General features: G+C 33.0%; 1 protein-coding gene across 1 annotated transcript in view; it reads right to left on the bottom strand.

Moving 5' to 3' along the window:
* The window catches only part of ECT2 (epithelial cell transforming 2), a 60704-nt gene that overhangs the window by 23634 nt on the left and 24337 nt on the right, over window positions 1-12733 (bottom strand). The window contains 4 exon segments of the mRNA XM_032842383.1: window positions 1086-1167; window positions 3264-3360; window positions 4011-4121; window positions 5944-6012. Of these exon segments, the coding sequence (XP_032698274.1) occupies window positions 1086-1167; window positions 3264-3360; window positions 4011-4121; window positions 5944-6012 (359 nt within the window).

Genomic DNA, 12733 nt, shown 5'->3' with positions numbered 1-12733 from the left:
ATTTGCTTATTTATTTTTAAATAATCTTTACACCCAACATAGGGCTTGAACTCATGACCCCTAAGATGTGGTATATACATATACCACATATATACATACATGCACACACACACAATGGAATATTAGTCGGCTATCAAAAAAAAATTGCAATGACATGGATGGAACTAGAGGGTATTCTGCTATTATGCTAAGGGAAATAAGTCAATCAGAGAAAGATAATTATCATTTGATTTCACTCATATGTGGAATTTAAGAAATAAAACAGAGCATAGGAAGGGAAGGGATAGGAAAAATAAAACAAGATGAAATAAGAGAGGAAAACAAACCATAAGAGACTCTTAGTCATAGGAAACAAACTGACGGTTGCTGGAGGGGATGGGGGTGAGGGTGATGGGCATTAAGGAGGGCATATGATGTAATGAGTACTGGGTATTATATAAGACTGATGAATCAATTAACTCTACCTCTGAAACTAATAATACACTATATGTTAATTAATTGAATTTATATTAAAAAAAATCATTTCTGATTAGAGCTATGTTTCCAAGTTAGACCTATAATAATTAGCCCAAGTTTAACAATCAATCACCCAAGTCAATTATACAGGGTTTATACTTTTAATACATCTCCAACCAACCCTATCAATTCATACTCCATTAAATTCAAGGTAAGAAACAAAGTCAAAAGTAAAAATGAAAGAAGTATTATAAACCTTTTCTTTTTATTTCACCAGTCAACTTCCTAGTTACATTTGAGTAGTTTAAATGAAAACAAGAACATGCTATGACTGGAGGTATATAAAGAACATGTCCAGAAGTACGTTTATAATATTACCAAATTTCTAAATCATTGTTTCTTTCTATACATAATAGTTTAATACCTTAAGAAATAAATGTTTTTGGTTAATCAATGTATTCTCACAATACTTCTCTCATCATTTTAATGTATAATTATACTATTAGAAAGATAATTCAGACATTACTTTATAAAAATTTGCTATTAATATTTTTCTCTCCATTTATGATTCTGTTTTACAATTCCATTTTAATCCAGGAAACAATAAGAAATTGAAATAATGCACTTACGTCATTACTTCCTTTAGTGATCCAATAGCTTTTTCTAGAGTGCTTTTGTCAGGATTTTCTTCAGCTGTATGCTTCTTAAGATCTGTTATATAAAATGTTTTTTTTTCCCCAAGATTAGAAAAATAGTAGTAAAAAAAAAAAATCGTAGTTTTTTATCTAAGACTTCAAAATACTGTACATCTTAGAGTGCCTGGGTGGCTCAATTGGTTAAGTATCTGACTTTGGTTCCAGTCATGATCTCAGAGTCCTGGAACCCTGAGATAGAGCCCATTGTCGGGAAGCTCAGCAGGGACCTGTCTGCTTATCCCTCTTCCTTTGCCCTTCCCCCTGCTCATGTCTCTCTCTCTCACTCAAATAAAGAAATCTTTAAAAAAATAAATAAAATGGTGTCTATTTTGATATAAGCTGATTAATTTTTAAAGATATTACCTAAGCTTCACTTCAAAAGTTTTATGCCATGCTCTCTTGGGAGTTCTCTTCTTGCACAATTGTTAAGGTTCCACAATTTTGTTGACTAAATTTTTAGAATATGTACAGATTTTTCTTACACTGTTATCTCAATTCTCTTTTAGTAAAACTTGGGGACACCTAGGTTCTTCAAGCTGTCCTTTTTTTTTTAGATTATAAGGAGACTAGATGAACAAAGTGGTGTGATTTAACTCTGTAAAGCATTTTTCAAGCTCTCTCCATAGTGCTGAATGAAAACACACAATTCTCAAATTAGCTGAGAAGTCATTATATGTTATATTTCATGTTGGGGCCCATGGCTCCATCACAGAGAGCATTTGGTAACCTAGAAAGAAGGTTTTGTGTAACTTCGAGGTTCATCACATGCTGAATCTTTGACTCTTATCCAGGTTAAGTTCCCTATGCTATGTTCCATCTGATGGTTTCCTAGCACCATGCCGACCTGATCTCTGAAATTCAAATGATAGGAGAAAGGCTTAGAAACTATTTGATGGATTTCTACATGTACTTAATGAAAAAATAATGAAGACAAGTAAATAATCCAAAAATAAAATGCTTTACAGAGTTAAATCACACTACTTTGTTCATTTCGTCTCCTTATAATCTAAAAAAAAAGGACAGCTTTTAAAGATGGGGAAAATCATCTTATAAACTAGCTACTCTAATCTACATTAGAGGACCTTAAAAGAAACAAAAATGCAAACAAAAAAACAAAAATTTTTAAATTATAACAATTCATATATTACCCAAAATATTTAAAGAGAAAAATAGATTAAACAGTCATAAAATTAGTCTCCTTATTTGCTGCTATCCATAATAATGTGCTTAAGGACTGGGGATCAAAATACTTTATTACAGACTTATTCCTATTTGTAATTTAGTTTTCATACTTAATTTTAAATATATAAAAAATTGATCCTGTCCTAAAAATATTCACTACTTTAATCAGCTAAACTTAAAGGTATACACATATGCTTTTCTTTTGCTACAGGCAAAATTTACTCATAAAAATTAACTGCAAAAAACCAAAATTGGGGCACCTGGGTGGCTCAGTGGGTTAAAGCCTCTACCTCCGGCTCAGGTCATGATCTCAGAGTCCTGGGATCAAGCCCCACATCAGACTCTCTGCTCCATGGGGAGCCTGCTTCCTCCTCTCTCTCTCTCTGCCTGCCTCTCTGCCTACTTGTGATCTCTGTCAAATAAATAAAATCTTAAAAAAAAAAAAAAAAAAACCACCAAAATTAACTCTGTTTAAGCTCTAGAATAAATGGATGCAGGCTTCAAGAGTCCTGTACAATTGAAGAAACAAAGTATTATAGACCAAGTATACAGACTTTATAAAGATTCAGATTGAGACATGAGTCATCTCTCATCTTGTGATTTTGTGGGTAAATTTTGTTTACATGGATATAAACTGATTTTCCATTAATGACACACCATGAAATGTAAGGTTTTCCATAGAGAAACAAAAACTGAAAAAATAATAGTCAATGTAGTTGATATGGTAATAAATAAAGCATTTTAGGAGACTGAATTATTATAGTATCTATGATTTTAAGATTATCCATAAAGGTATTTTCTACATACGACATAAACTTTAATGCTGAAATTTAAGAAAACTACGAAAATGAAAAGAATTTCAAAATTTTTAGAGCAAAACAATTCCATAAAAAACATGCAAAGTAATCTGAAAACAGATCTGAGAAGTACCATTTAAAAGTAACGCAACACTGGGTAACCTCTGTACCGGTCGAATGAGAAGTTCAACAAGGCTTTGCCGTCCACATTCTGGTTTAGCTTGGTTTATCTGAAAGGAATTAATTTAACAATAAAAAAGTTTTCCTCCAAACATCAAACACCTTACATTTATTAGGTTACACCTTACCACAAGTGTCCTGAAAAGAACTAATAGAAGAGATGAGGTAGCGTTGTTCTCTGGAAGATTACTGTGGTGGAATAATCTTCCAGGACCTGAAATGACCTCCTGGCCACTCAAGGATTCAGATCTTAAACACAAAGTGAGTTTCTCTGCACACTCCTATAAATTCTATCTTAAGTTTCTCTCGAGTCTACACCATTCACAAGAAGAAAGTTTTTGAGGTATTAAGTATGCAGATACCACTGAGTAAACAAAATAAAGCACTGGTAAAGAAAAAAAAATCCTTAAAGGCAAAACCAAATCACACCAACAAATGTCTGAGAACTAAAACATGTATAATTTTAAAAAAATCTGAGTAGTAACAAATAACATTTTCACTCACTTGGCTCCCTCGCAGCTTCTGCTATCTAAATCTTCTGAAGACTATTATCACTGGCCCCCCTTCAGGTCTGGCTGAAGTTAACAGGTTAAACATTAAGATGTTCTTATATGGATAGATTTTTACTAAAAGCATAATTTAAATGAACTCCTTCAGAAATTATTCTCAGACTTTTTTTTTTTAAAGAAACACACATTACCTTCAGAAAAGCATGAAATCTTGGTTTCTGTTTTTCACATTTAATAATTGTTTCCTTGCTCATTTCAAAGAAGTTTACAAAGGGAGGGTAGGTTTTTACCAAATCTTTCGACTAGGAAGAAGAAAAAAACACATTAATTTGTTATATATGTTACTCTTAGATAATGAAATTTAAAGCCAAATAATAAATAGTCAAAATCTGACATACTGGATGAAAAAGAAAAATTTAAAGTAAGTTTCTTCTCAAGTTAAATATAGAAATTTTACAAATTTCTCACTAATGAGTTAATTGCTAACCAAAACGCATCAACTGGTACATATAGCCTAAAACTTGAAAAGCAAAGACTCAAAGAATACTAATTCTTATTGCATTGACAGAAACATGACAAAGTTTAAAAACTTCTGTAAGTTCAGAATATAGTAATTAGTACCCAAGAACATGTTATTATTTATTGATGAATCCAAACCACCATTTTTTTTTTTTTTAAGATTTTGTTCATCCATTTGACAGAGAGAGAGAGATCACAAGTAGGCAGAGAGGCAAGCAGAGATAAAGGGAAAGGCAGGCTCCCTGCAGGGCTCAATCCCAGGACCCTGAGATCATGACTTGAGCCGAAGGCAGAGGCTTTACCCACTGAGCCACCCAGGTGCCCCAGTTTTATTTTCAAACTACCATTTCAAAGATCAATTATATTACCCCAAAACTCAACAACAAAAAAAGGAAAAATGTCTTGGCTAATTAAGGAGACTAAAAGGTATCAAAAAGATATGCAAAACATTATCCAAAATATGGAAAGAGCCCAGTTGTCTACTGACAGATGAACGGATAAAGAAATGTGTATGCATGTACACGCGCACACTCTCTCTGAAATATTACTCAACCATCAAAAAGAATGAAGTCTTGCCATCTGCAACAACATAGGTAAAACCAGAGTATGGTATTATGCGAAGTAAAAGAAGTCAGTCGGGGAAAGACACCAAATGATTTCACTCACATGTGGAATTTAAGAAACAAAACAGATTAACATAGGGGAAGGGAAGAAAAATAAAATGAGATGAAAACAGAGAGGGAGGCAAACCATAAGAGATTCTTAACTCTAGGAAACAAACTGAGGGTTGCTGGAGGGAATGGGGTAACTGTGTGATGCGCATTAAGGAGGATACTTGAAGTAATGAGCACTGGATGTTGTATACAATTTGATGAATCACTAAATTCTAGCTCTGAAACAAGAAAGAAAGGAAGGAAGGAAGGAAAGAGAGAGAGAGAAAGAAAAGAGAAAAGGAAAGGAAAGGAAAGAAAAAAAGATATGTAACAATAATCTGCATATTTGGAATTCTTAGTCAACCAGAAAAAAAACAAGTAAGACTATATGGTAAGGATGGAAGTTAGGAGGAGGTTTCAGAAAAGTATATGCACCAGAACTCAAGGAATTGAAACTTATAAATTATATTCAAAGAGACTGAAAGATACTTATAAACCTTATTCACAGCATCTCTTTCAAAATGAATTTACTTTATTTGATAAAATTAAGTTATGTGGCTCCTACCCTAGTAGAGAAAAAGAAGTTCATTAGAAGCTGTTAGGCAGAGAAATAATGACAGCAAAAAAGGTATCAACTATAAAGAAAAAAAACCTCAATTATAGAAAAAAATTTTTTAATTCTGTGATGGACAAATAAAGTCATATATAATAAAGAGATTATAGCACAGTATGACAATTAGTGTCCCTAACAATGACCTTAGGGTATCAAGAAAGTGTTAACTTATATATAGCAATTATGTTTCAGAAGACAGGAACATTTCCAATATATTTCACAAACAACAATGTCAAAGTTGAAAGCTCTCACATTTAAACAAGTAACTGTCATTCCCTGCGAGTACTTAATGAGATGATGCTTTAACCTGAAATCCTAAAAGAGAAATAAAATACTTACATATTTAAGAAAGATGTCACCAATGCTTTTGCTCTCATCCCAATTAACAATAAGGTCTTCAAGATCATCCTATAAGAGCACAAAGTGAAACATTTAAGCTTGCATTTGACAGTCCCTTAAACATCTTTCAGTATTTTTTAAATATTTGAAAGAAGCACCTTACAAAATATCTTACTTTGATGTGCAAAACAATTAATATAACACATTCTTTCTCCTCAACAAGGAATTAACTTTTTAACTAGAAGGAAAACATCCTTGAAAAATATTAAGAAAATATAGTGTCAAGTCAATAAGACTAAGCCTAACTTTCCAAATTGATATGACCGCTGAACATCTTTTTCTTTTAAGTATAAAGTTGATTGCTGCTATTAATTATAGAAAACTACTTTTGATCTTGCTGCTGAAGCATCATATTTTACATCAGCCATTTGAAACTATAATCTCTAACAGGTCAGCAAATTTTACTTAAAGGGCCAGATGGTAAATATTTTAGGCCTTGCAGGCCATATGGTTTCTGTTACAAGTACTCTGCCCTTGTTCTGTGGAAGCAGACATAGACAATCCATAAGTAACTGAATGTGGCTGTGTTTCAATAAAACTTTCTTTACCAAAACAAGCAAAACACCAAAATCCAAAACTGACTGGATTTGGTCCATCAACCATAGTTCGTTAATTCCTGATCTATAAAACTTTTCTATCGTCATCCTAAAAAATGAAATATTTATAAGAAATTAGAAGACATGTAAAACCATTATAAGATAATAAAACACAAATCAGATGATAAAATGAGATGCCAAGAAATGACACATTTCCTAACTGAAATTCTGAAAGTGACTTTAAAGTAGAAATTAATCAATAAGCTCTTATAACCAAAAGTTCTCCAAGTGTCAACCACAGGCCCCTCAGGACATCCTTTTAGTGGGATTCATGAGATTAAAACTATTTTCATTACAATACTAAAGTTCTATTTGACTTTTCCACTCTAATTCTCTCAAATCATACAACAAAGTTTCCTAGAGTCTACATGATTTGGGATACTGCAAGTGACTGAATTCAGAAGTTGATATGAGAAGCTGTCTTCTCTTAAACCAGACAGAAAAAATGTAAAACACCATCACTCTTCTCACTATTTCTGCTTTGGAAATTAGTTATTCTCCATAAAGATTATGTTATTTATGCTACCCACATAATGAATTATTATTACTTTAAATGTATTAATTTTTAAATTGGATTGGATATCCACATGCAAAAAGATGAACCCTCACTTTACCCAAAAATTAATTCAAAATGGATTACAGACCTAACTATAGAGCTAAAACAATACAACTTCTAGAAGAAAACATAATCTTTAAAACCTTAAGTTAGGCAAAATTTCTTAGATATGAAAGCAAAAGTAAAGTAAATAAAAGAAAAAATGGAGAAACTGGAGTTCATCAAAATTAAAAACTTTTGTATTTCAAAAGACACCATTAAAAAAATGAAAAAAAAACAAACAATAGACTGAGACAAAGTATGTACAAAACACATAGCTGATAAAGGACTCATATCAAGCATTTATAGAGAACATTAGCAACTCAATAAGATGACGAACACCCCAATCAAAAAATGAGCAACAGAACTAAACACACATTTCACCAAATATAAAAATGACAAAAAGCACATGAAAAGATGCGTAACATCATTAATTTTTTTTTTTCTTTGAAAAGGCAGGCAGAGAGAGAGAGGGGGAAGCAGGCTTCCCACTAAGCAGAGAGCCCTACATGGGGCTCAATCCCGGGACCCTGGGATCATGACCCAAGCCGAAGGCAGAGGCTTTAACCCACTGAGCCACTCAGGCGCCCCAACATCATTAATTATTAAGGAAATGCATATCAAAGACACAATGAGGGGCAGCTGGCTGGCTCAGTCAATGGAGCGTGCAACTCTTGATCTCAGGGTTGTAAGTTTGAAATCTAAGTTGGGTGTAGAGATTACTTAAAAGTAAAATCTTATACAAGCCAAAAAACCAAAAAACAGACCACATCACATCCTAAAATGGCTTAAAAAAAAACAACAACGATAAAAGTATTGGCAAGACCATGGGGACATTTGAAGCTCATACATTACTGATGAGAATGTAAAATGATGTAAAAGTTTGGCAGTTTCTAAAAAGTTTTAAATATAAGACTACCACTATGACCCAACAATTCTCTTCCCAAGTATCTACTGAAAAGAAATGAAAGCATGCCCACACAAATATCTACATACAACGTTCATAGCGGCATTATTCGTAAAAGCCAAAAACTGGGAAAACCCTAAATTTCTGTCAACTGGTGACAGGATAAAGAAATGTGGCAGAGCTTTGTAATAGAATATTATCTGTCCATGCACAGGAACTACTAACATGCTACATCATACAGGAAATTTTAAAATACGCTACATGAAAGAAGTCAGACATACGACACAATATACCGTATATTTGTATTTGTATGAAATGTCCAGAAAAGGCACATTTATAGAGACAGAAATCAGATCAGATTAGTTGCATCACTTAGTAAAGTCATTAAATCATTGAATAGTATATTTGAAATAGGTGAATTTAAAGACATATAAAATATACCTCAATAAAGTTAAAAACATTTGAAGCATCTCAAAAAATATTTTTAAATTTTCCATTTTTATTTCAAATACAGTTAATACCAATAAATAAAACCCACATTAACAAAAGGTCCTCAATAATGATACTAGCAGATTCAGAAAAGTTTTAAAAGGGGGGAAAAAACTACTTCTGATAGCAGAAGAGTAAACTCAAAGCAATAATACCGTAACAGCCCAAAAATCAAGAACTAAGATTTAACCATTTAAAATTGCATTTGGAAGAAACAAAAGAAAGCACCCCTCAGGATTCTTCTAAGTACTTAATAAGTATTAATTTAATCCTTTTAGATAGAAATTATTATCATCCTCATTTTTCAGAACAGGAAATTGAGACACTGAGAGGTTAAATAACTTGCCCAAGGCCACAGAACAAACCCTAGAGCCAGAATTTAAAACTAGCTAGTCAGTGTCAGAATCTACTACATTATATTGACCGAAGCAAAGTCTTATTTACAAACTTCCTCTCTCTTTTGTTTCTCTTTTGGTAGAACATACGACTCTTGATCTCAGGGCTGAAGTTTAAGCACCACATTGGGTGTAGAGATTACTTAAAAATAAAATCTTAAAAAAAAAAAATCCTTAACAGATTGTAGTGCTGAGTAAGCTATTATTAACTATATTTACATATGTATTTAATATAAAGTACACAGAAAATTCAGAAAACTGTGATACAAAAGAGAAAAAAACTTACAGGTCTGGCAATCTAATCTAGTGGTCCTTTTCTAAAGAGTAAAAAACTGGGGTCCCTGGGTGGTTCAGTCAGTTAAGCGTCTGCCTTCGGCTTCAGTTATGATCTCAGGGTCCTGGGATTGAGCCCTGCGCTGGATGCCCTGCTCAGAGTGGGGTCTGCGTGCCCCTCTCCCTCTGTCCCTCCCGCTGCTCAAGCTCGCTCTCAAATAATAAAATCTTAAAAAAATAAAGTGTAAAAAACTGTAAGAAGGGTGTATATACTTTTGTAAGAACATTGCTATCAGAAAGCAATATAATCTCTAGGCACTCTGAAAAATAATCTATTTCTGATGAACCTTGAATTCCTAATGTTTGTTGATTCAGCATTTCTGCCTTCATGAATGGTTACCTCAGAAACTATGTAATAAAGAAATTAAGGCTTAGAGAGATCAAGCAATTTGACTCAAATCACATAGTTGTGAACCAGTTCAAACTCAAGTAATCTAGCTCCAGATTCCATTATTCCACTTGATCTACACAACAGGTCCTCTCCATTAGAAATGGGAGTCAAGACAGGCAGGTAGGTCCCTAAGAATATTATTCATAGTGCCACCATTTCTTACAATGCTTCTGTCTGAAAATGCTTCGCCCAATTTAGCATAGACACTGGGGTACATCTCATTCTCCTTGCCCATAACACATCAGGAATTCTCCATAGGATTCTCCCAGGTTTACCTCCTAGCCATTAAGAAAGAACTCTATAGTTCTAAGACATAGAGCAGGCTCCAACAACCTGCTGGAAGAGGAGAAACTAAACAGATGGGACTAAAAGAGCTGAGCTTACTTCTTTTCATCTTTGTTAAGATTTCTTTTGTACTGTTATTATCTACTTTTTTAAATATTTTTTTTGTTTTGTTATTATCTACTTATATTTAAGATGGATTTCTCTTTTACCTAGCTCACCGCACAATAAACCAAATTAGCAGACTTCCCAGTACACACCTGTTCCTGAAACAAGCACCAGGATACTTTGAGACTTATATTAAATTAACAAAGGATAAACATATAAAGAAAAAGTACTCTATCCAATCCCTCCCCTTTCTCTTTTGTTTCATCATAGTTCCACACAAAAGCAGGCATTTGTACATCAAGGATGAATGTTGATAAATTCTGAAAAGGAAATATTCACAAATAGGAAAAGAGAGATGTTGATAACAACCTCAAAAATTATCATCTTAAACTAAGTGTCATCAGTGTAGTACTTTGGAGTCAAATTAAGAATGAGGCCAAGTTGTTCATGTACTATCTAGATAAGGAAACACAGACTTCCAGTCTGATCTGGACATTTAAAAACAGCATGACCACCATTCAGCAAACATTTACTGACAGAAATCTAAGTGCCAGACACAGTGGTTATAAACACAGTGAGCAAAGTTTTAATCCTTTACAAAATGTCTGAACATTAGTTTACTCAACTTCTGAATTTAGATTATTAATATGAATTGTTATTTATTGAATGCTCAGTTAAGTATCAAGCACTATGCTTAGTGTCTTCTAAATATGTAAAAAATAAAAAAAATTCCACAACCCCCAATTCAGACACTTACTATCCCCATTCTACAGATAAGAAAACTGAAGCACTTCACTACCTGACTTCATGACTAAATATGCCTTATTCCACAGTCTACATCTGTAACCTCTATGTGATACCATAAAATACATACACACCAGTGCTTCTCAGGAATTCTGTATTAACAAGATAATATGAAAAACTTTACCAATTTAGGACACATTTACACAGTTTAATCCTTTACATACTAAAAGAGTATACCTACAGCATGATCAAGAAGCAATATACCATTAATAGCCAAGACATGAAACAATCTAGCATTCATCAACAGATGAATGGGTGAAGAAAATGTATGTGTATATAAAACTGAATATTACTCAACCATAAAAAAGAAAATCCTGCCATCTGCAACAAGGATGAACCTTGAAGGCATTATACTAAGTGAATTAAGTAAGAGAAAGACAAACACTGTATGATCTCAATTATATGTGGAATCTAAAAAAACCCAAACTAACTAAAGAAATAAATAAAACCAAACTCATAGATACAGAGAACATATTGGTGGTTGCCAGAGCCAGGATGCGGGGCGAGGGGGAGGCAAAATGGGCAAAGGTGGTCAGAAAATACAAATTTCTAGTTATAAGGTAAGACAGACCTGGGGATGTAACATACAGCATAACTATGGCTAATAATACTGTGTTACATGTTTGGAAGTTACTATGAAAGTAGATCTTAAAAGTTCTCATCACAAAGAAAAAAGAATTTGTAACTATGTGTGGTGATAGATGCTAACTAAATTTATTGTGGTGATCACTTCACAATATATACACATATCAAACCATTATGTCATATACTAAAACTAACACAATGCTATACCAATTATATTTCAAAAAAAAAAAAAAGCAAGATAGCATTAGGGTTTAAGAAAAGAAAACAGTCTTTGAAATCAGATAAACAAGTGTTCAAACACTGAATGCAGCATTTATTAGATGACTTGACTTTGGAAATATTATTTAATTTCCATGTGTAGCAGTTTTACATCTATAAAACAGAGACAATAATACCAACTTCTTGGTACTACTCAAATAGCTGTGGCAGTACTTGGTGGCTAGCTACATTTAAAAGAAGGGAAAAAACTGCTATGTATAAAAAAAAAAAAAACAAAACAAGAAAATACAAAAGAACTTTTCAAATTTGGGTGATGAGATTATGGGTATTTTCTTTTCTTTCCTTTTTTTTAGATTTTTTATTTGTTTGTCAGAGAGAGAAAGCACAAGCAGGGGGAGCAGCAGGTAGAGGGAGAAGCAGGCTTCCCACCCAGCAAGGAGCCCAAAGGGAGATTCTATAATTCAGATTGATCTTTTTATTGGAATATGGACTAAACATTAATATAAGGTGTCCTGAGGAGAAAACGGATCAATTTTGCTCAAGCACCTTTTAGGAAAAATAAGAGGAAATAAAGTTTAACTACTTTTAAGAGTTTAGCTAAACTTGCTCCCAAATTACTTAACTATGAGAGACTGATAGCTATAAATCACGAACACTTCATCACAGGAAAAAAATCATTAAAAAGATAGCATTGTCTTATGTGGTTTTTGTATTTATTTGACCAAATATAGAGAAACAAACAAAATGGTCTCTAAGTCTTTCCAGCTTCACAGTTTTTCAAACATTCCAAAGCAAAACAAAACATACCAACTGAGAGGAACAGTAGAAAAATAAGAAAATAAGCACTAGCAAGCACATGTCTCTTTTCTCTAAGAAAAGACTTAAGAAGGTTTAATCCCTTATTTTCAGAATTAAAAAAAGAATCAAAAAGCAGGCAAACAACAAATATTAATAAGGCACTGGAGCAGAGGGACATAAATGATTCAAAGGAATAAATAAGAGAATAAGAAGTTTTAGGTATAAACC

Source organism: Lontra canadensis, unplaced genomic scaffold (genome assembly GCF_010015895.1).
Source record: "Lontra canadensis isolate GAN:19392208 unplaced genomic scaffold, GSC_riverotter_1.0 scaffold129, whole genome shotgun sequence".
Lineage (NCBI taxonomy): Eukaryota > Metazoa > Chordata > Mammalia > Carnivora > Mustelidae > Lontra > Lontra canadensis.
Note: the sequence above shows the minus strand (reverse complement) of the source record. Positions and strands in the feature narration are given on the sequence as shown.